Below are 24400 nucleotides of genomic sequence, written 5' to 3'. Positions count from 1 at the left end.
CTGGCACAGAGGCAGCCCCGCCCCGTGCGCACGCCACACCCACTGCTCTTCTCCCATTGGAGGGCGTTCGTCCGTGACCCGCCCCCGTCTTCGCTTCTTACTGGCCTGCGCCGGGTGGGTGACACCTCGAAGGTCTTATTGGCTCCCGCTGGCGGGAAAAGGCGGCGCTTCTTTTCTGCCATTGGCTTCGTCGCCTGAGGAGAGTAAAATCTGATGCAAGTGCGGCGCTAACGAGGGAACGGCAGGCTACGCCTGCGCAGTACGGTCAAAGAGGCGGAGAGGAGCGGCGCTTCCCGCAAGGAATTCTGGGAGCTGTAGTTTGTTCAGGGCCGGCGCGAAGTGAGCTGCTTTGGGTTGCCTCTTCCGAAGGGGACGTTCTGAGTGAGGCGCTGCTTAGACCTGCGTGCTTGCTCTTGATTCATTCCCCGCGGAAGGGCCTGTGAGGAACGGGGTGGCGTCGTTTTCATATTGCATTTTGGACATTTAGCAAAAAATAACTTCAGCGCCGCCGAGGAAGAACGAGAAAAACAGCAGCCCCGAAGCAACGCCATGGAGCTTGCTTTTCCTAGGTAAGCGCGTAACAAGGCTGTGGTTGCATTTACAGGTGAAACTCGGAAAATTAGAATATCGTCGAAAAGTGCATTTATTTCAGTAATGCAACTTATTATTTTTTATTTTTCTTTTAATTTTTACAAATGCTTTCTTTTGGAAATTCCACAGTAATAAAAGAAATAGTTACAATAATACAAAAATAAACATCGCTATTACATTTCATTAATTACATTCCCGCCCAACGACAAATAATTACAATTACAACAAATAAAGGCTTGACATATCTTGCTTTGCATGCCATGCATCTATCTCATATATTGGTTTCACCTTTTAAGTTGCATTACTGAAATAAATGCACTTTTCGACGATATTCTAATTTTCCGAGTTTCACCTGTATATGCCGCTTTTCATTCACATGACTCCCGAAGCGGCATGCAAACAATAAATAGCAATAACGTGAGTAAAATATAATAATAGAGCATCAAAAATGCAGCATAAATTGTATAAAGTAATTGGCCTTCCGTCAGCAAAATGATTGCAATCTATAAAAACCTGCGGGATTAGCTTAGCCAGTCGAGCGTGAGGCTCTTCATTTCAAGGTTAATAATGATCTGATTTATGAGTCTCAGCCTTTCGGATTATTGCAAACAATTTTGGGGCTCGAAAGCCAATTCTGTTTTTTTTGTTCTTGCTTTTTATTTATTTTAGGGACCAGCCTGCTAAAGCTATCAAACCAATAGACCAGAAATCTGTCCATCGGATTTGTTCAGGACAAGTGGTGCTGAATCTGTGTACTGCGGTGAAAGAACTGGTGGAAAATAGCATAGATGCTGGTGCTACCAGTGTTGGTAAGCTTACTGTCAAATGTGTGTGTGTTTAGCAATCTTATTATTAGCATGTTGCTTATGTTGGTGTTTGCACTTGCGGGGGGGGGGGGGAGGCATGTCTGCAGACTCGCAGCTTTTACAAATGGAAAAGAGAACAGAAGTAATAAAAAAACACGTTTGACTAAGAGTGCCCTGTAGGGTGATGACTTTTTTACAACCTCATTTCCCTGTATCATTATTTGATGAGCTTTCATTAAATATTAGATAAAATCTTACTTTCAAAGAGATTTGATTAAAAAAAAACCTCACGCACAAAATGATTTTAAAAAATTTTTTTATCAGTTTTTTGACCATTTTTGAAGTCACTGTAAGCAGATATAAAATTGAACCCAAGCTTTAGAGCAGGGGTTCCCAACAAAATTTTCTCGAGGACCCCTCATCGAGCCGCTATTGTGACAAGGACCCCCATTAATTCCTAATCCTAAAATTAAAAAGTGAGAGCCAAATTAAGAGTCTTTTTATATTTTATATTTATACGTTTTTTACAGTTACAACAGAGTACTCCATCAGTATACAGTTAGTTTTAATTTTCAGTTCTTAATGAGATGAACCACTTTTTAACCAACAGTCCATTTTTAACTACGCGAACTGTAGCTTCCGCGAAAAACAACGCTTTGTTTACAAACACTACTGTTTTGCAAAGAGGCAGCGTGCGCCAGGGAGGAGGGAGGGGAATGGAGAAGACAGGGTACCTGCGCAGTAGCGCACAAATGAAGCCGACGCGTGCAAAGCATCTTGGGGAGGTGAGCGTTAGTAGAATGCGCGCGCTGCCTCTTTGCAAAACAGTAGTGTTTGTAAAGCGCCACCTAATGGCATACAGCAGAACTACTGCCTCTATCTAATTCTAGTTTTGCGCTAGACTCTGCTCATGCAGGGAGCGGCCAAAACAAAAAATCTGTTATCATACGAAATATATTTAATATATTTTTTATTCTAATAGCATCTTGCGGACCCCTCTGGCATAGCTCGCGGACCCCTGGGGGTCCCCGGACCACCTGTTGGGAACCACTGCTTTAGAGTCACATATATACAACATTATATAGGGTCATCAAACACACAAGGAAGCTTTTTTTAGCTGCAGTAACAGTATAGACGCCGCTAGAGGATGATGTTTTGCTACCTCTCCTGTAGGTTCTTTTCCCAGCATGCCCGGCAGGGTCTGCTGGCTGAGTTTTGAGGTCCCAAAAGGGGGCTTTTACCTTGCGCAGGTGTGACGTTTGTATACCCTATGTTGCTAAGAACACTCCCCATTGTGGAATGTGGTGTTGTGTCCAAATTTGGTATGAAATATATATAGAATTGTTAATACAATTTTATGAAATGGTAAAACAGCATACAAAAAAATTTAAAAACGGTTTGTGCGTGGCCTTTTTAAATATTTCAATGGAATATACCTCATTTTAGTCATTAATAGGCAAAAGTTCATCCATTTGTGCTACAGGAAATATTTTTTGAGAAAAAAATATGAAAAAGTCATCACTGGACTGCAGAATCCGGGACCGGCAGCCACGTGACATCGGAAGTTGCGTAGACGCAACTTCCGGTGTCGCTCTGTCCATCTATGGGCACCAAAAATGGCCACCGCTGACACCGGAAGTCGCATCTACGCACTACCGGACATGCGTAGATACGACTTTCGAAGCTGGCGGCAGCCATTTTGGGTGCCCATAGAAGGGCAAATCAGAAAAAAATGGCCGCCGGCAGGAGAAAATAACGGAGAAAAACGGGAGACAAAGTGATACGGGGGACCGCCGGGAAAAGATAAGTAAAAACGGGGGTTTCCCGGGGAAAACGGTGTACTTGGCAGCTATGGTCATCACCCTAGTGCCCTGGCATACATTTTGAATGTTAAAAGGACAATGTATAGAAATTCCTTCATTACTGTAAACCTGTATGTGGCAAAATGTGGTGATGCTTTGTAATTGTTATGTGACAAATTATTCTTTATAATTTGTAGAAGTGAAACTTAAAGATTATGGAGCAGATCTTATTGAAGTTTCTGATAACGGCTGTGGTGTAGAGGAAGAGAACTTCGCAGGCTTGAGTAAGCTTTGTTTCATGTCTTGTTTTCTATATGCAAATCTGTCAGATCAGTTTGGTTAAGAGAAGCTATTAATATAATCTTAGAACCAATTTTACTTTCCATATTCATGTTTATGGCGAAAAGCAAAAAACATACAGCTAGGTCATACCACATATGCAGCAAAGCCGCATTTTTAAAACCATTTACTTTAGCAGCAGTACTTTTGTCATCCTTAGAAATATTTCAATATTCAAGTCTTCTATATAGTGTAACGAGAGAGTTGAGAGCCACAGATGAATAGGTTTGACCTCAACAGAACAGGGAGTTTTGTGCAGTGTATCTTTTATGTGAATTGTGGGTTAGCAGTTGGATTGGGGGGAAGCAGCAGAAAGAAAATTGTCTCCACTACTTCCTGTCCCTCATTGCTTTTGCTAGCAAAGTCACTTAAATGACAGAGTCTAGTGAGAAAAGAAATCTTGATAGCACTTTACTGAACAAAAATGGACAAAAATAGTGTATGTGATGTTCAGAGGAAGAAACGGAGAGGTTTTGTCCTTCTTTCTTCAGTCCTTGTACCCAGTACAGAAACATTAAACCAGATATATGGAGGAATAACTCCCCCAGAACTCACAGCCAATCAAGGCACAATGTATATAGTCACTTACTGACAGCAGAATTAACTCTTAAGATGCAAACTGAATGGGCAATACCAGGCTTCCTCAACCTTGGCCCTCCAGATGTTTTGAGCCTACAATTCCCAGCATCCCTGACCACTGGTCCTGCTAGCTAGGGGTCATGGGAGTTGTACGCAAAAAACATCTGGAGGGCTGATGTTGAGGAAGCCTGAGCAATACTATTGTAGTTATAACAGTTTCCTTGACTAAGTTTTTTTTAGTAAAGGCAGCTTTGTCTTTTGACACTGCCACTCTGGGTGATCAGAGAAGTCTGGGCTGGTGAGTGGGACATTGGTTGACTAGGAAGAAGCAAACCTGATTTTTGAGTGGCTTGAGAATTGGCAGTGTCATCAGGGAATATTTTTGGGCAGAAGTCCAAGGTCCAGTCAGAAGAAAAAGCAGGAGGGTCCTCAAGCGGAGCAGGGGTGACTTACCACATTTTGAAATAATGCATGTTGCCATCTTTAAAGAAGAGGCAGGGCGCACAAGTCCATTAATTCCAGAGTCTAAAATTAGGTAATCTCAAACCAGGTGTGGAAGATCTTTGGCCCTACAGATGTTGTTGAACTACAACTCCCATCAGCCCCAGCAAGCATAGTCAATGGCTATAGGTGATGGGAGTTGTTTTAGACTCTGGACTTGATGGTCTTATGGAACTTACTGTTGAGAATGCTGTGTTATTTGCAAACCAATAATTAAACGTATGCCAAACCACATCACGGATATAAAGCAATAAAGCCTTGAATCAATTGTTTTAATGCTAGGTAATATTATACAAAATACATCTGAATGTCTTCTTGTTTTATCTTACCATTTATTTTTCCAGCTCTGAAACACTATACCTCTAAGATACAAGAGTTTTCTGACCTTACACGTGTTGAAACGTTTGGCTTTCGAGGTGAAGCTCTGAGTTCCCTGTGTGCGTTGAGGTATGATTCTTCTCTGCTTAAGTGCAGAGCTCTGGCCAAAGCGGTTGGTCCATCTTATACCACAGTCCTTTCCCATTCCCGTAAGAACTTTGAGCAGAATGGGAGCCCACGTTTAAAAGAAGCAAGTTTTTACAATTTAAAATTGTTGGCATTATATGTGGGGTGGGTTTTGTATTTTAACTCCCGGAAGCTTTTGTTCCCCTGTAGCATTTACTTGTTCTTTTCCTCCAGTGAAGTTTCCATCACTACTTGTCACAAATCTGCAAAGGTTGGCACACGCTTGGTATTTGACCACAGTGGGAAAATCACTCTGAGGACCCCCTGCCCACGGCAACAGGGGACAACTGTCAGTGTGCAGCAGTTATTTTATACCTTGCCAGTACGACATAAAGAATTTCAGCGCAACATTAAGAAGGTAGGAGCAGATTACTAGTAACGTCGTTTTTAAGAATGAATGTAAGAGATCCTAACAAAGGCAAGGGCCATTGAAGGGAGTGAATAAAGGTGTTCCTTTACCAGGTGGTAAAGTCAGTGGGAAGGATAGAAAAATAAACATGAAACTAGTTCTGAGTAAACACCTGCCTTCCTTCAAGGATATGTCTAGTAGATGCAAAAAATAAAAAAATAAATGTTGATCATTATCATTTTTATTATTACACTTGTTAGTCGTTTTTCTCAGAGTGACCTAAAGCAACTTACATTAAAACCAATTAAGAACCTCCAATAAAAAACTAAAAACACAGCTATGCAGATAAAAGGCAGGACTTAAAGGTGCCACTACGGTAAAGGGGCCCCTGACCATCAGGTCCAGTCGTGTCCGACTCTGGGGTTGCGGCGCTCATCTCGCTCTATAGGCCGAGGGAGCCGGCGTTTGTCCGCAGACAGCTTCCGGGTCATGTGGCCAGCATGACAAAGCTGCTTCTGGCGAACCAGAGCAGCGGACGGAAACGCCGTTTACCTTCCCGCCGGAGCAGTCCCTATTTATCTACTTGCACTTTGAAGTGCTTTCGAACTGCTAGGTTGGCAGGAGCTGGGACCGAGCAACGGGAGCTCACCCCGTTGCAGGGATTCGAACCGCCAACCTTCTGCTCAGCAAGCCCTAGACTCTGTGGTTTAACCCACAGCGCCACCTACACTAAAAGAGGCCAAAAGCCTGGGTAAAGAGAAGAGGCTTTGCCTGGTAATGGCAATAGTAGTAACTATTTTAGTGCTTTAGTGTTCAATGTACTTCACATGTGCTTATAGTGCGGTAATCCCTAAAACAACCCTTTAAGGTAGGTCAGTACTATTCTCCATGTTGCAGTTGTAGGCCAGAGATTGAGAATATGATAGTCTTAGACAAGCTGTCTTGCAAGCTCGTGACAGACGCAGGTTAATGTAAGTGGGAGGCTTTGTGGTTCTCAGCTTAGTCTTTTAACCAGTTCTAATCACCAGCCCTCATTATTGTGTTATTATATTCTATGTGATGAGGTAGGATAATAAGCCATGAATTAAAAGGTGTTTTGAAGTGGGAGGGAAATGGCAGTGATCACACATAGTCTGTGTAAGCAAGCTTCATTGCGTATTCACTAGAAAATAATCATTATCTCTTTGTTTTTGCCAGGAGTATGCAAAAATGGTTCACGTGTTACAAGCATACTGTATCATTTCAACAGGAGTTCGTATTAACTGCACCAATCAGGTTGGCCAAGGGAAGAAGCAAGCTGTGGTGTGCACCAGTGGGAGCTCAAACTTAAAAGAAAACATTGCAGCAATATTTGGACAAAAGCAGGTATTACTGTTATTATTATTATCATCATCCGTATTGTTACAACCACTAGTAGTATGGTTGCTGCTGCTACAGTGAACTAATGCAACAGGTACTTCTACTCCTGCATAATTAATGCTTGGTTACAGTTAACGACAGGAATAAAATTGTCCTAGTGACATTGGGTGGTGCTGTGCTTTGAAGCCCAGAATGTTGGGCCTTCAAAGAGCAGCATGGAGCTGTTTGAAAGCCCTTTGTCAGCAGCCCTGCACTGCTCCTTAAACCTCCGAAAACCAGAGGCTTAAAGAGAAGTGGGAGACTATTTACAGTTTCTAAGCAGCCTTGCGCTGGTAGGTGAACCTCTGGTTTTTGGAGGTTCCAAGGGCAGTGGCTGAGAAGGAGAAACGAGTTTCATCAACTACCACTTATTTCCAGGTGCAGAGCTTGGTTCCTTTCGTTCAGCTACCTCCTAGTGATGCTGTCTGTGAAGAATATGGCCTGAATGCTTCTGATATGCCAGCCAATTTTTATACGTAAGTAGAAGATTGTACGTACCTCACAGTCTATGCAGCTTCCCTATGTTTAATTGGCTTAGGCTGCAAATCCTAAATCCCTCCTTACACGAGGGTAATGCCCACTGAATTCAGTGGGACCTCTGAGTAGATATGTTTAGGATTGTGGCCTTAACCATTCAGTTCTACAATTTTAAGGTGTGTCAGTCACATCTATTAGTCTTCATTGCCACCTGGAACCAATTTAGGAGACTGCGTGAAAATTGCTGTGTTCTCATTTTAAGCATTTAGGGCAAAGATAAGCTAAATTAGGCTTAAGTGAAATGAGTCCCACAAGCTTCCTGGTCGAAGTTCTGGGTGTCTCTGACAGGTGTACCAGCTGTGTCTAGCATGTCAAGATATTCAGCTTGGAATAGTCATTCCCCACAGTTTAAGAGCAGCTGAATAATAATAAAAAATAAATATTGTAATCCCTTTATCTTTTATATTTAAGGATGTGTGGATAGTTATTTTCTGGATATGGGTAGACCTGCTGTGACAGACTTTGAGAACTTTTGAAGAAGGACCCAGGAATTAAAAGCTCATATTTATTTTTAAAGCCAGCGTACCTGGCATAATTGCTTAGCTTCCTCACTCGCTCAGCAGTGATTGAGGAGTTTGCTGAAGGTTGCCCTCTCCCAGGATGAAAGTTAGTTGAGAATTGGTGAAAGATTTGTTGGTGTGAGAGTCTGTGGTACCGTAGCTCACAAACCTCAGCTTTAGTCTTTTTTTAAAAAAAAGGAAGAAAGAAAAGTGTGTCAAATTGTGCAGCTTCTGTGCTTTTCTCCTTTGGAAGAACTATATCCTTGACATATTAACTTCGATCAGTATCACAGGCTTTGTTTCCCGTTGCGATCACGGTGTCGGGCGAAGTACCACAGACAGGCAGTTCTTCTTTATCAACCAGCGTCCCTGTGATGCAGGCAAGGTATGGCTCTCTCTCACAATATGCACAATGCCTTTGTTCTTCGCTTTTACAGCCTTTGAGCTGTAGTTTGTCTTTCCACCCACTGTGTCACGGAAGTGGTGCAATGAAGCTTTTTAAGAAAGCAGATTGAATCGCAGCGAGCACAAATAGAAGTCTGTCTGCAACGCCTTCTTCTTTTCTGGACAGGTTTCCAAAGTTGTGAATGAAGTGTACCACATGTACAACAGACACCAGTATCCGTTTGTGGCTCTTAACATATGTGCAAATTCCGGTGAGTCACACACATTTCTCTAGGAAAAACTTGGAAGATTTAAGTATGTTTATGTGTGCAGTTGTTGATTAGCAGTTGGGATAAAACATCCTGATTCTCCGTCCCTTGGTTGGAAGTAAATCTCAATTCCAATACTGTACTCATAAGGCAGGTTGCCACCAGGCCATTTTTTAAAAGGAGCCTGTTTTTCTTCTTTCCTTTTAATAGAGGTTTGATAAGCAGAAATCAGCAGATGAAGCTTTCCATGGCATGCTGCTTGACTACCCGCTGCTGATAAAAAGCAGCAAGAAGTCTAGTACAAAAGCTGATAATCCTACTTCAAGTAAATGTGTGCTGGGTTTTTTTCAGATTGTGATGTAAATTGATACATACCGTATATACTGGCGTATTAGACGGCTTTTGAACCCAGGAAATTTTTTTCAAAAGTTGGGGGCCCGTCTTATACGCCGGGTCCAAGAATCTGCGGTCACCGCATACGGTGGGGGGAGCTCAAAAACGGCCGCATCCCCACTGTATGCAGTGACCATATGAACGCAAAGAAGCGTGCTCGGGAGGGGGCTGCTCCCCGCCAGGGAGAATGGCTCCCTCATGGCTTTGTCACCTGGATCAGCGCAGAGATACAGTTTTGTGTATTTCATTGGTGTCAAGCTGCTGCCTCTTCTCTTTTTGTCAGCGCAAAGCAAAGGGATCTCTCCGTCTCTCTCTCTCTCTCTCTCTCCGCTCTCTCTTTCACTGCTGCTCAGCGTCTTTCGCTGGCTGTGTGAGCTTCCGATGTCTCTGCCCCTCTATCGCTATCCTCTCTATGGTTTCTTTCCCCCCTTTTGCTCGATTTCTCTGCCTCCCTCTCCCTCTCCCTCTCCCTGGCTTCTATTCCCCTTTTGCTCACTGAGCCAGCCTCGTTGTCTCTCTCTCCGCTCTCTCTTTCACTGCTGCTCAGCGTCTTTCGCTGGCTGTGTGAGCCTCCGATGTCTCTGCCCCTCTATCGCTATCCTCTCTATGGTTTCTTTCCCCCCTTTTGCTCGATTTCTCTGCTTCTCTATCTCTCCTCTCTCTGGCTTCTTTCCCCCTCTCAATAACTAAGCAAACAAACAAACAAACAAACAAACAAACCACCATTTCCCCGGCTGCAGACTTGAGTGCTGGAGAAGACAGCCTCCCCTCCCCTCCCCGCCAAAAAAGGGCTGGAGTACACCCCAAATTCTATATTTTAACTTGAAAAGTAAGGGGTCGTCTTATACGCCCAGTCGCCTTATACGCCAGCATATACGGTAATCTTTACACTCTGAAGTGCATTAGTTTTAAAATTTACCCTGTTGATAAAAATTCTTCTAAACTGGGGTGAAGTGCCTGAATTGGCTTGTTCACTGCTAACAAACCACAATATGAAGCCATGATTTGTTGTTTACTAATGGTGGCGCTGTGGGTTAAACTACAGAGCCAAGGGATTGCCGATTGGAAAGTTGGCAGTTCGAATCCTCGCGACAGGGTGAGCTCCCATTGCTCGGTCCCTGCTCCTGCCAACCTAGCAGTTTGAAAGCATGCAGTGCAAGTAGGTAAATAGGTACCACTCCAGCGGGAAGGTAAACAGCGTTTCTGTGTGCTGCTCTGGTTTGCGGGAAGCGGCTTAGTCATGCTGGCCACATGACATGGAAGCTGTATGCCAGCTCCCTCAGCCAGTAAAGCGAGATGAGCGCCGCAACCCCAGAGTTGTCTGCGACAGGACCTAACAGTCAGGGGTCCCTTTACCTTTATCTTTAATGAACTTTAGCTTATTTTAACTAGAGCCTGGAGGTGCATATTCACCTAACACCCTCCCTTAATCATGGTTTGTTTGTCCATCCAGATGCTCACCAAATTGCAAAGGCAAAAAGTTGCTAGAAGATTTTGGAGAGACAAGGCATAGTTCATTTGCTTTTTGTCTGCAGGACAGCTCTTGGTTCATTCATTTGTTAAACATGCCATGGCTTGGCTTAAGAAAACCATGACTAAATGTTACATGTGAACCAAGCCAATATTATGTCTTTGTTTTTAGAATGTGTTGACATCAATGTGACACCCGACAAAAGGCAAATAATGTTGCAGGAGGAGAAACTTCTATTAGCGACTCTAAAGACTTCAATGTTGGGAATGTTTGGCAGTGACGTTAACAAATTCATCGTCAATCATACATTGCCAGATATTAAAGGTAGGAATGACAGCAGCCATTTAAACCAACTCCCTCTCTAAGTGGGTAATTATGCTTTTTAAAAAGTTCATTGTTAACTGTCTGGTTCAACTGATGGTGTTCGGCTACACACAGTGCATGTCAGCCCAGCTGTATTCCCTGGGGCTCGGAGCCAATCGCTTCCACTTAGAATTGTGGCCTTGTTTAGTTAGACAAACTCAGGCACAGTTTTAATGTGATTTCCTGCAGTGCCTTGCCAGTTTTAAGACATTACGGACAAGGCATCAGGTATCAATGAGTTCCATCTGCTGTTTGTGAAATGGAGCTTGGCATTTTCACAAGATGGGTCCCAATTTGGCCTGCTAAGCTGATTTCCTTGAATCACATCTCCTTGCTCCACACCTGATGTCTTATGGGCCAAGTAAACAATTGTGCCATTGCACAATCTGGAGCCTTAAAGTACACTCCCAATTGTTACAGGTAGGTAGCCGTGTTGGTCTGAGTCGAAGCAAAATAAAAAAATTCCTTCAGTAGCACCTTAAAGACCAACTAAGTTTCTATTTTGGTATGAGCTTTCGTGTGCATGCACACTTCTTCAGATACACTTGAAACAGAAGTCAGACCCTTATGTATATACAGAGGGTGGTGGGTGGGAATGGGTGATGGGCTGATGGGAGTGGTAAACCTTCAGATGGCTGTTAACGACTGCTGATGACTGCAATTGGTCCTGCGGGGAAAAGCAAGGGCTGAGGCACTAAAGAAAGCTTGATCATGCATAATGAGATAAGAATCCAATGTCTTTGTTCATCCCAGGTGGTTCCATGGTTTTCAGCTTGGTAATGAGTTCCAATTCAGCAACTTCTCTTTCCAATCTGTTCCTGAAATTTTTCTGTAATAAAACAGCTGCTTTGAGATCTTGTATAGAATGTCCTGGGAGATTGAAGTGTTCTCCTACTGGTTTCTCTGTCTTGTGGTTCCTGATGTCAGATTTGTTGTCAGCGTCAATTGATGGTGACTGCCAGTCTGCTGGATTTGCTGCAAGACCAAGTTCCCCATAGGAAACTCCACTGCAGAGCTACACTGCAGAGCCTCACTTGACTTGGATTTCCTTTTGTAGCATAGCTTGCCTTCCTTTTGTAGCATAGCTTGCCACACTACAAAGAAAAATTTTGTCACCCAATGTCATTATGAAGCCAGGTGATTGACAATTGGGCGGGCCTCCATCCAACTGTCAGAGTGATCCACTGGGGTTGGGGGGATCTAGGATCCAGCTGGCTGGCCAGAAACAGTTCCCCACCCCTGCTCTCGTTGTTCTTTCTCTAAATGGAGCTTCAGAGTTCACTATTGGGCCTTGATTTATTCCTGCGGGTTGATTTTTAAATTGCAATTTAAAACTCTCCTCTCTTCACCCTTTCTTAGGAAATTTCACAGTGCTTCGAGAAGAGGCAGAAAGCCCTGCCTTGGAAACTTCCCGTGGCTCCTCCTCTCAGAATCCGAGCGTAAAAGAAAAAACAACAATCACTGTTGCCAAACTTAGGGAATCATTTTCTCTCCACCAGGCAAAAAAGACCCATTTTCATGGTGTTGAAAATGCCAAACGTCAACCAAGTTCCTCTGGGCAGAAAGAACTTCCGGCATTTTTTAGCATTTTGGATTCTCCAAAGAAGAAGACTGGCTCCAGCAAAGAGGCAGAGAGTGGAAGAGAGGAGGATCAAAGTACATTCATGCTTTCAGGCAAAAAACTCAAGAAATTGGTAGAAGATAGAGATTCTGGTTGTGGGAGCACCTCAGCAGAATCGGAAGTGGGTTTAAGCACGCCAGAAAATGGTAGCTGTTCCAGCTGTGAAAACGCAATTGGCTCACCTCTTGAAGATTTCCCTGTTTTCAGAGAAGTTCAAAGTGGCGGTCTTGAGGCGAGGGGGGATTTATGTGGAGCTGAATGCAAATTGAACCGAAGCAAAGAGAGTCAATTTTCCCAGCAGGCAGACAGTTCACCCCCCAAAATGAAACGTTTTAAGATGAGCCAGCCTCTTTCTCAGGTGGCCACTCCGTCAAAGACTGAGAATGACCAGGGTTCTTCTGTCATGTCGCAGTACGACATACCTGTAGAACTGGAGAAGAAAACCGTACCGTTGGAGTTTTCTCTGAGCGCACTGATGGGCAGAGTAAAGAAGCTAAGCCAGGAACAGGAGAAGAGAGAGGCAGCGCTAAAATTCAGGAAATTCAGGGCAAAAATTAGCCCAGGAGAAAATAAAACGGCAGAAGACGAATTAAGAAAAGAAATAAGGTATTTGACTGTGCCTTTTAAATTCCTCTGTTGGCAAGGCAATGGTATCTGTTTCACTTGAAAGGAATTGGGGTGGTACATCTGGAATATTTGCAGTGACCAGGAAATCCTCGCTGTAGAGTAGGTGAAACTTTGCTTTGCTTTGCACTGTGAGACGCAGCTTTCCATCTTAGGCTCCCATGCAAAATTCTTCCCAGGCTCCCATATACTCTGCTTGAGGGACAGCAGGGCAATGTTGCCTGTTGGGGTATGGGCTTACACACCTGTCCTTGACCATGAGGTGACAGAGAGAGCTTTTCACAACTCACTGTGATTCTCACTGTAACTTTCTGGAGGGAGTTGCTAGTCTTTTAGGCAGCTGGCCACATGGCCCGGAAAAAGTCTCCGTGGACAAACCTCGGCTCCCTCGGCCAGTAAAGCGAGATGAGCGCCGCAACCCCAGAGTCGTTCGCGAGTGGTCAGGGGTCCTTTACCTTTTTAGGGAACTTAAAGGGCTGCTAGTTCCCCTTGCCCTTAAAGATAAACACATAACAGTTTTTGTTGTTGTTGTTTAGTCGTTTAGTCGTGTCCGACTCTTCGTGACCCCATGGACCATAGCACGCCAGGCACTCCTGTCTTGCACTGCCTCCCGCAATTTGGTCAAACTCATGTTCGTAGCTTCGAGAACACTGTCCAACCATCTTGTCCTCTGTCGTCCCCTTCTCCTAGTGCCCTCAATCTTTCCCAACATCAGGGTCTTTTCCAAGGATTCTTCTCTTCTCATGAGGTGGCCAAAGTATTGGAGCCTCAGCTTCACGATCTGTCCTTCCAGTGAGCATTCAGGGATGATTTCCTTCAGAATGGATAGGTTTGATCTTCTTGCAGTCCATGGGACTCTCAAGAGTCTCCTCCAGCACCATAATTCAAAAGCATCAATTCTTCGGCGATCAGCCTTCTTTATGGTCCAGCTCTCACTTCCATACATCGCTACTGGGAAAACCATAGCTTTAACTATACGGACCTTTGTCAGCAAGGTGATGTCTCTGCTTTTTAAGATGCTGTCTAGGTTTGTCATTGCTTTTCTCCCAAGAAGCAGGCGTCTTTTAATTTCGTGACTGCTGTCACCATCTGCAGTGATCAAGGAGCCCAAGAAAGTAAAATCTCTTACTGCCTCCATTTCTTCCCCTTCTATTTGCCAGGAGGTGATGGGACCAGTGGCCATGATCTTGGTTTTTTTGATGTTGAGCTTCAGACCATAACAGTTTTTAACCTGCTCATTTTTCTCCCCACCCTTTCCCTATATACAGGAAAGAGATGTTTGCTAAAATGGACATAATCGGCCAGTTCAATTTAGGGTTTATAATAGCCAAGCTGAACTCGGACCTCTTCATCATTGATCAACATGCTTCAGATGAGAAGTACAACTTCGAGATGTTGCAAGAGCACACTGTTCTGCAGGGGCAGAAGCTGATCACGTAAGTGTCCCGAGATGAGCAGCTGGCCACTCGGTAGAGTCTGCAGGTTTCTCTTTAAGGTTTCCAGACTCAAAAGAGAGCAGGGCAATTAAAAGCACAGAAGTCCTGTCCTCTATTGAGTCTGGCAACCCTATCCCTGGAGCTCTTTTTCTTCCTGCCTCACTTTTTAAAGCCTTAGTTTGTGCTTTACTTTGCTTATAGGGTGTCTGGGTCCACTGCCAAGTACTTTGCAAGTTGAGGCACCAGCAGTCCTCCATCTTAATTTCTCAGGGGTAATCTATAAATTAGCATATGCAAACACATCCCATGAACCTGTGTCCTGAACCCCTTAGGTCAGGCATCCCCAAACTCGGCCCTCCAGATGTTTTGGGACTACAGCTCCCATCACCCCTAGCTAGCAGGACCAGTGGTCAGGGATGATGGGAACTGTGGTCCCAAAACATCTGGAGGGCCGAGTTTGGGGATGCCTGCCTTAAGTACTTAGCAGTCGGGCTAGAATTGAAAATTGGCCACAGGTTATGGCAGGTTTTACAGCATTTTAAGTACTTTTAAAAAGAAGTTTAGCTGTCAAAGATCCTATGAATGCTAAGCTTAATGTGAGGTCTTTTGATACATTTGAGGTTAGCCTTGGCTTACTCAAACCTTTTCCCCCTCTGAACTTCATTTTAAAAATAGAAAACAAAGATAGTAGTAAAAAGCATTTCGTTGGATGTATATTAAAATATCTCGATCTGCTCTTTGGAGGAACTTTGGGACGTCATCTGCTTTATTCATTTAAAGCAGTACTATACCATTTAAGGAGAGTCATGGCTTTCCCCTAAACAATTGTGGAAACTGTAGTTTAAGAGCTACAATTACCAGTGTGGTTTAACAAGCCCTCTTCAGGGAAGTCTGGGATTGGTTGGTGGGAACAGGGGTCTCCCCACAATTCCTTTTTTATTTATTTAAATAATATAAATCTTTATTTGCATACTTTAAAAGTTACAAAACAAATCGAGAAATAATACAAAAGGAAGAAATGCAAAGGAGAGCTAAAAATACAAAATAGCAAAGGAAATCAAATATAAAGAAGGAATAAGGTACAAATATACCAAAATAGCTCCCGTTGCTTGGTCCCAGCTCCTGCCAACCTAGCAGTTCGAAAGCACATCAAAATGCAAGTAGATAAATAGGAACCGCTACAGCGGGAAGGTAAACGGCGTTTCCATGTGCTGCTCTGGTTTGCCAGAAGCGGCTTTGTCATGCTGGCCACATGACCTGGAAGCTATACGCCGGCTCCCTCTGCCAATAATGCGAGATGAGCGCGCAACCCCAGAGTCGGTCACGACTGGACCTAATGGTCAGGGGTCCCTTTACCTTTTATACCAAAAATACAAAAAGAAAAAACACAAAAAGAAAAATTGACTTCCTATTGTTTGAACATCGCTTTCCTTTTTCAAATTTTATCTCATCCTGCTTTATCTTTTCTTGATTACTTTAACATAACTTTCTAACATGATATCTAGTATAGATATTTTTATCTACCGTGTTTGTCCACAGTCCATTCATTAAAAAATGGTCTCCCCACAATTCCTAGCACCCTTAAACTACAGTGCCCAAGTGATATGAGACTGCTTTAAATGTATCAGGTGGGGGCTAACTTTTGCCAGAATGTATCAAGATAAACACTTGTCACACTAACTTCACACCCTATTCTTTTTTCAATGTCCCCCATTATTTCAGGCCTCAGAATCTTAACTTAACTGCTGTAGGCGAAAGCATTTTAATGGAAAACCTGGACATTTTCAGAAAGAATGGATTTGATTTTGTTATTGATGAAGATGGTGAGTTTCTGCCTAAACGGGATGCTAATATCTAAGGTACAAAGATCTGCCCAAGTTCCTTTGCTGTCTCTTTCTCTCCAACACCAATACCCAGCGAAAAGCAGCAGCAGTGTATAGTATGCAACAATCATTTACATAGGTCCTTGGGAGTAATCTCCATCCAGCTATGTGGCATGTAAGTAGGGATTGCTTTGGACTGCATTGGTTCAACTTGTAGAACACATTGAGCTTTTCTCACCCAGCTGAAATTCAAGCAATCTTGCAAAGGTAGTGTCACCACTTACACCCGCTACCATGAGATCAGGAACCCCATCAAAGAAAAGGAAAGATGTATCTAGCCTCTGCTTCATTGTTTCCTTCCTTTTCTAACTTCCTCCATGTAAATGAAACTTCAAAATCTTGTTTCCTTTCACTTGCCAGAGCAAGAAAAGTCTGTGAGTTACGGTGTTCTGGCAAATGTCATTGCTCCTGCCCTGAAAAAAAGCCAGGGAGCTACGCTCCTTGGTCTTACTTTCATCAGCTTTACATCTTAATAGAAATTATTCTTAGCAATGCCTTGGGGTTTTCTTCTCACAGAGTTTATGCAGTATAGACAAAGGAACCAAGTAGCTGGGCCCACGGCTATGGTTCCTTCCCACAGTAGTGCTCTCCTTCCTGGTGAGCAGTTGTCAACCTGAGCGTTATAGACCTTTCATGTTGCTATGGAATAAAGCAAGACTAGGGAAGCAGCTCCCATGTTGCTATAGTAATGTGCAAAACAGTCCGGAGTGCAACCTCTCCACTGTGATATTCATGCAAAGAAAACAGGAAATGTTCTGCCTTGTGCTTTCTGTTTTTCACATCTCTCTTTACTGTCTGAATCAGTCTGAACTTCAATCTTGGGTTTTTTAATCGTAACCCACCATGGAAGCTCATGGTGAATGGCTGGTAAGAAATTAAACTGTTAGTGTTAACAGCTTCTATCTCCTACTCTCATAAGAAGAGCCTGCTGGATCAGGCCGATGGCCCATCAAAGTCCATCATTCTGTTCACAGTGGCCAACCAGATGCCTATGGGATGCCCGTAAGCAGGACCTGAGCGTACGAGCACTCTCTCCTCCTGTGGTTTCCAGAAACTGGTATTCAGAAACATACTGCCTCTGATATTAGAGGCAGAGCACAACCCTAATAGCCACTGATCACCTTCTCCATGAATTTGTCTAATCCTCTTTTAAAGCCATTCAAGTTGGTGGCCACCACTGCCACCTGTGGGGGAAAATCCCATAGTTTGCCTATGTGTTTCAGTGCTTTTTCTTTTGGTCTGTTCTGAACCCTTAATTGGACGTCCACGAGTTCTAGTGTTACGAGGCAGGGAGGTATGCAGACTTGTGAAGATGGGGCGGCATTCATCTCTGGAGGTCTGGGGTGTGAAAGGGTCTATTTTGGACATGAGAGAGAGATGAGAATGGAGAGGAAGTGAAACAGTTGTGCTTCCTGTTTGTCCTGTGTTGGTGCCATGTCGAAAATCACACCTAACTGCAGCAGGACCCATTTGTTACGAATTCCTCTGTTGTTTCTCTTAATTCTTCATGCATTCGTTTTTCAGCTCTGTATTTTAAAAATTAGAAATCGTAACACGAAAGCAGAAATCATTAAATTTTAAAATTATTTTTGAGACACGCTCAATCTTCCAACAGCTGCCTTAATAGGGGTGTGTGTGGTATTGGGTTGTTGTTTCTATTTTGATTTTATATATATATTTGTTTTATATTTTGATTTTGTTCTGTGAACCGCCCTGAGACCTCCGGGTATAGGGTGGTATTTAAATTCAATCAATCAGTCAATAATCAGCTGAATGTGAAGACCTACATTCGCAGCGCCACACCAGATGCTCTTACTGCATTAAGAGCATACGTACGATTTAAACATCTAAATTTCAGGTCTTAGATTATAAGTAGGAATTTTTCATTTACTTTTGGATTTTAAACAATGTAAGCATGAAAAGTGTGGTGTAAACAATGTGAAAATTCCCCCTTCTATCCTTACAGTGATGAAAGGGCTATTAAATTATTCATTTAAAACCTTTCAGGTCCTGTTACCCAAAGAGTTAAACTCATTTCTTTACCTACAAGCAAAAACTGGACTTTTGGTCCACAAGATATAGAGGAGTTAATCTTCATGTTAAGCGACTGCCCTGGAGTGATGTGCAGGCCTTCCAGAGTAAGACAGATGTTTGCTTCTCGAGCATGTAGAAAGTCTGTAAGTATACATCCATTGCTAAATAGACCGTACACTAAATCCATCACATCACATTACACATCACTTGGGAAGACAGGTGAACTAATATCAGTGTACTGAAAGAAGCAAACATCACCAGTGTTGAAGCAATGATTCTTCAACATCAACTTCGTTGGACTAGTCATGTGCGGATACCTGATTATTGTCTTCCAAAGCAACTATTCCGAACTTAAAAATGGAAAGCGTAATGCTGGTGGTCAACAAAAGAGGTTTAAAGACTGTCTCAAGGCAAATCTTACAAAATGTAGTACAGTGGTACCTCGGTTTGCGACCACAATCCGTTCTGCAGAACCGGTCGCTCCCCAAATTGGTCGCTCGCCGAAGGCATGTTTCTGCGCGTGCGCGAAGCGCCGATAGAGCACATGCGTGCTCCGCAGGTCACTTCTGCGCATCTGAGCACCACGGAACCCAGATGTAAACACTTCCGGGTCCGCGGTGGTCAGAAACGGAGGTGGTCGCAAACCGAGGTTTGACTGTATAAACACTGACAACTGGGAAACACTGGCCTGCGACCACTCCAGTTGGAGAACAGCCTTTACCAAAGGTGTCATGGGGTTTGAAGACACACAAACTCAGGACACAAATGAGAAATGTGCTATGAGAAAGGCACGTTTGGCAAATCCACACCGTGATCAACCCCCGCCCGGAAACCCATGTACCCACTCTGGAAGGACGTGTGGGTCCAGAATTGTCCTCCACAGTCACTCACAGACTCATTGTTAAAACATCATTGTTCTGATGAAGTGTGCATGCACACGAAAGCTCATACCAAAATAAAAACTTAGTTGGTCTTTAAGGTGCTACTGAAGGAATTTTTTTATTTTGTTAAAACCGTGTTTATGGAAGACAATCTTACTTGGCCACGAGTGATCACCAAAGAAGAAGAAGAAGACTACACTAAACCCGTATTTTCAGAACGGCTAATTGGTGTGCATTCATTTGCACTTCCTATTAGAGTGCAACATGCAGTTAGTTTGCTGTTTGTTCCAAAATAAAATCCAGGTCATTTTCAACAACAAAAATTATTGCATTAGCCGGTTGGCCATAGCACATAAAAGATCCAAGCGGTAACCTACCGCTATTATACAGGGAATGTATCAAATACACTTACAAACCATCAAATATAAAATCATGCTATATAAAACAGAATTTGGTAAAAACTAGGATGCATCATGTGTGTTTTGTCCGTTAGAAAATGTTTAGAGAAATCCGAGTCTAGAGAAAGTTAGCCTATCAAAAGAGCTCTGAGTTTCAGGGCCTGCAAGATATAGATGGCCACTGCGCGGGTAACCCTGGGGTTAGCGTCCACCAATAGAAATTTCATGCGGTCATCTTCCAAGGCAATGAGTGGAGGAATTAGTATAAGGAGCCTTGGGTCTTATTGCGTCGTATAGGGGGCAGTGAAAGAAAAAGTGGATAAAATCCTCTATCTTTCCCTTGTTACACGGGCAGAGTCGAAGACCGGGGGGAGTGTTGGAAAATATACCCTGTAAGAATGCTGTGGGAATGGAGTGGAAACGGGCAAGTGTGAAGGCTCTTCTTTGTGTAGGGTTCGTCAGGTCACTCAGATAGTGTGCCATAGATCTTACTCCCTTCACGCGAGGAAACCACGTGGCTAGGTTGGCTGCATTGGATAGAGCCAGGTCCAGCGCTTTGTCCCTGTCAAGAATCCATTTATGGATTTTGTCATTGTCCCAAGTGATCAGAGCGGCGGAATCTGGGAGGGAATAGCGTTCACAGATGGCCTCTAGTCATTTTCAATAACATGCACATATTTATCTGCTGGCCTTGAGGTTCCCCACGCCATGGATTCATATTCATTTCTTGCTTTTCTATTAAAATAACACTCAAAGCTGCTTACTGGGTAATGGGACATAGGAGGGAACTTCCTTTTTAAAGATTAAGGAAGTAAAGTATGTCGGCCAAAAATAGATAATGGAAGTACTGACCCTCATGAGACTTTTAACAATTTATTTTTTCATCTACAGGTGATGGTTGGAACAGCGCTTAATGTAAATGAGATGAAGAAACTCGTCACCCACATGGGTGAGATTGAGCATCCTTGGAATTGCCCACACGGAAGACCTACCATAAGGCATATAGCCAATCTAGATCTGATTTCACAAGAATAACGAACCTCTATGCACGCTCGCTAGGACATCTTTAGCATTTATTCCATTGGCGGATGCTATTGAGACTTCTTTCATAGGATTGTGATTTATCACGAAAGTCTCTTTCTCTCTTTGCAGCACAAAAGATCAAGCTTACCATTTTGTTCAAGAAATAAACGACTAGATGGGCAAAGCGACTGCGCTGATGCAATTAAGTGTGTGTAACTGAGGTTATAGCTGCCCATCTCTTGCATCTCCCACAATGCACCAAACCCCATGATCCTTGGATCTCTGCAAATGTTTTATCAGGACACTGGCATAGATCCACAGTGTCTCCCCTTATCCCTGTGCAGGTGAGCTGTCATTAAGTCCTGCAACACCTTTTACTACCCTTTTAGAACAAAAAAGGCCGGAAGATCAAGCCAGCACCTGTTTCTCTGGATTAAGGGTTGGTCTGAGTTATGTTGCTGCCTTTGGTCTACATCAGGCATCCCCAAACTTCGGCCCTCCAGATGTTTTGGACTACAATTCCCATCATCCCTGACCACTGGTCCTCTTAGCTAGGGATCATGGGAATTGTAGGCCCAAACACCTGGAGGGCCGCAGTTTGGGGATGCCTGGTCTACATCAAACTATGTGTGAGGCAGGGAGAAAATATGTTTCTCCCTTCAGGGTTTTTCCCCCACGGCAGTTACTTTTCACCTGCCCTGTAGGTGAACAAAGAGAGAAGGAGCATTTTGGGAGACTGACATTGTCCTATGCTCCAGACAATTGTCTCAAAATTATGGGACGGTAGGAGGCAATTTGTGGTGTTTCCCTTGGTGGTTAATCCAAAGTAGTCCCAACGCCTAATAATCTTGAGAACCCAATAAACTGCATTTTCTGCCCACTGGGTTGGGGCAGCACTGCCCTGGTTGGTTAATCTATTACGGAATGATCTTCTGGTCATTTATATTAGTGTAGCTTCACTGCTATAAACAGTTTCCTTTTATTAAATAACCTGTATATAGGAAGGATTTGTGTACATACGTTCTTACTAGGGATGGCCCTTTGTTTTTATAACAGATAGATATTTAAAATATTTTTTTAAAAAATAAATGAACATTCTCCAGCTTTCTCATTAAATGATTTTCTTAAAGAATTCGTTGTGGTGTGTATTCAGTACCCTCACTTATCCAGACGCTAAAACCAGAAGCTGACTCTGGGGAACATCTTGCCTTTTGTCTTGTGGCACCTGCCCTTTGGAATTCCCTCCTGTTAAATGTTAGATGCTGTCTCTCTCCCTTTTCAGTGTCACCTCCCTCTTTCAGCAAGCCTTTCAAGGGGAGCCTGCATTTGTTGGGAGTTAATTTTAGATGTTCTAATTGTTTTATTGCCTGAGTGTTTGCCGCCTTTAGCTTCTTTGTGGTGGGATATAAATTTAATTAAAAGTATATGTGCGAACGGTTGAGCTTAATTGAAATGCCAAAAGGAGGCTAGGGTAGCTAAATCTCAATTTATGAAGCAACGCAAGACAGGAAATGCTATTATTTGCCTGTGTGAATGAATAGAACCTATGAGATTAACTTGTGCTGGGGTAAGAAAATAACAAATCTTCAACTTGTGCAAATTTCAGCTATCTGAAAAGCAGCAGTGTGTAATTCACAAGTTGATAGTTTCACACACACCTCAAAAAGAGGTCTCCAGCTTTTTCTCAGGTACCTAGTTACTGGAGCAGATACTGAAATTATATATAATCTCAAATGTATTATTCTGCACATTAACACTTGGCACCATGGCTCCCACTCAGGGAGCTTGTGGCCTTGGTAAATGCTTTACGATGCCAACATTTTCTGGACTTCAGGGTTGCAGAGGGTTATAAACATAGAGTGCAAGATACAATTTCCATCCCAATATCTCCAGAATAATCAGTATCCATTTGGAGGGAAGAGGGGGGGGAGAAATAGTTGCAGTATATAGAAAGAATTCCAAAATCCAGTTTGGGATAAGTACTCTGGTGAGAGAACCCCAGCAGAGATCTAAAATCACAAAATATGCAGCAAAGTAAGGCATGTTGTTTTAAAGGCTGTTAGACCTTTAAAATATGTGCCCCTTAAAGTGAGTTCCAAAGTTCCCCTCTTCGCCTAGCATAGAAAAAGATCACACATTAAAAATGGTTTACTTACAAACTCTCCAGGGTCAGATTCATGTGGTTTTCCATACAGCATTCAGAAAAAGTTGAACAGGCAGCAAAACTTAGCTTAGTTACAGTGGTGAAAGTGCCTAAATTATTGGTATAGGAACTCAAGTGCAGCTTGTGAGAGCCAGGCGGTCTGAGCTTGGAGCAACCAGCTCAGACATTATGCACTGAGCTCAGGTTGACTGGAGGAACAACAGTAGGCTTTATTACCCATTTCCTCCCAAGGAAATGGAAGTGGGCTTACTCTCTGGTATTAACCCCTTCATGCATTAAGTAGACTTAAGCATGTTGGCTATATGAGGCTGGTTATCCTACAGTTTAGAAATTTAATAAACAATAAAATAATAACAACAGTCCATTAGGACAACTGAGGGACTTGCCTCACCAACCTCAGCTTGCCCTCCCCTCACAACTCCCATCTCCCTGATTTATTATAACCAAGCAGGGTGACATTGCCTAGCAACTTCCTCCATCTCAGGCCCCAGTAATGTATTGTATTTAAAGCTTTATAAACAGCCATGGCTTCCCCCAAAGGTTATTGGGAGATGCAGTTGTTACAAGTTCTAAATGTTAAGATATTTCCCTCCCAGAGCAACAATTCTCAGAGTGGATTTAACAATAATTCGTGCTTCACAGGAAACTCGGAGACTTGTAACTTTGTGAGGGGAATGGGATTCTCCTAACGACTCTCAGAACCCTTAACAAACTACATCTCCCAGAATCCTTTGCGGGGTGGAGCCATGACTGTTTAAAGTGGTATCATAGCGCTTTAAATGTTTGGTGTGGATGTGGCCTTTAACAGAATTGAGCCGGGAGGAAAATGGGGACAAGGCTGGGACTGGTTGGCACAACCAACCATTGGCTCTCCCTCCACGGACTGTTGGCTTCTCTTCCTTCTGCCCCATCAGTGCCAGTATGGGCGGCACCCCCACCACCGAGCTTCTTTTCTTTTGTAAAGGAGGCTGTGGCGACAGGCTAATAGGTGATGGTCCCTTTAAGAAGAATGCTCTCCCTTCCAGTCCTCCTCTCACCCCTCCCGCCCTGAGAGTGGTTGCTATGGTAACTGTCCGGGCTTAAGACGCTGCAACCGCTGCTGCTGCTGCTCCTTAAATCTCTGCAGAGAATTTCTGCTGGAGGTTGGAGACTAGAAATTCTCTGTCCTTTTGCTTGTGTGCGTAAGCGATGGACACCAACAGCTCCATCCAAGTCTGAGGGAGGTACTCTTTGAGCAGCCCCAGCCTGAAGATTTTTGCGTCTTCCAAATATGTGGATGCAATTCATTTTAAAAAAATAAAATCCTTTTTAAAATACTGTAGCTTTTTTTAAAAAATAGCTTTTTAAAAAAAGAAATGCCATTACTAAGGGACTAGATCCAGCGGGCTTCCAGAAGGGAGCTTGATGTTGGAGAAGGTTTGTTCAATTGCCGTTAAACGGATCACAGAGCACAACAGGTCTCTCTCTCTCTCTCTCTCTCTCTCTCTCTCTCTCTCTCTCTCTCTCTCTCTCTCTCTCTCTCTCTCTCTCTCTCTCTCTCTCTCTTTCTC

The 24400-nt window shown here is 43.3% G+C and overlaps 2 protein-coding genes across 3 annotated transcripts in view; both read left to right on the top strand.

The window, feature by feature from the left end:
• Positions 1 to 338: 338 nt before the first annotated feature.
• Positions 339 to 21820, top strand: PMS2 (PMS1 homolog 2, mismatch repair system component). The gene is made up of 15 exons (XM_035131626.2): positions 339 to 569; positions 1261 to 1400; positions 3397 to 3483; positions 4963 to 5065; positions 5297 to 5480; positions 6669 to 6836; positions 7248 to 7345; positions 8192 to 8291; positions 8478 to 8562; positions 10595 to 10747; positions 12146 to 13013; positions 14300 to 14467; positions 16190 to 16290; positions 18358 to 18527; positions 20555 to 21820. Exons 1-15 carry the CDS (start codon positions 550 to 552, stop codon positions 20696 to 20698), a joined length of 2589 nt encoding a protein of 862 aa, XP_034987517.2. The 5' UTR covers positions 339 to 549; the 3' UTR covers positions 20699 to 21820.
• Positions 21821 to 23927: 2107 nt separating this feature from the next.
• The window catches only part of LOC118092947 (radial spoke head 10 homolog B-like), a 35206-nt gene continuing 34733 nt past the window's right edge, over positions 23928 to 24400 (top strand). The window contains exon 1 of one of the 2 annotated variants that reach the window (XM_060282897.1): positions 23928 to 24266. The gene's annotated coding sequence lies outside the window, so the exon portion shown is untranslated. Of the gene's footprint in view, positions 24308 to 24400 lie in introns of both variants that reach the window. The other variant, XM_060282895.1, reaches the window with a different exon arrangement.

The sequence above is a fragment of the Zootoca vivipara genome, chromosome 14 (assembly GCF_963506605.1).
Source record: "Zootoca vivipara chromosome 14, rZooViv1.1, whole genome shotgun sequence".
NCBI lineage: Eukaryota > Metazoa > Chordata > Lepidosauria > Squamata > Lacertidae > Zootoca > Zootoca vivipara.
Note: the sequence above shows the minus strand (reverse complement) of the source record. Positions and strands in the feature narration are given on the sequence as shown.

Coding starts and splice junctions, on each gene's coding strand:
- PMS2 (XM_035131626.2), top strand. CDS start 550: ATGGAGCTTGCTTTTCCTAG. Junction 570..1,260: donor ATGGAGCTTGCTTTTCCTAG/GTAAGCGCGTAA, acceptor TATTTATTTTAG/GGACCAGCCTGCTAAAGCTA. Junction 18,528..20,554: donor CTCGAGCATGTAGAAAGTCT/GTAAGTATACAT, acceptor TTTCATCTACAG/GTGATGGTTGGAACAGCGCT.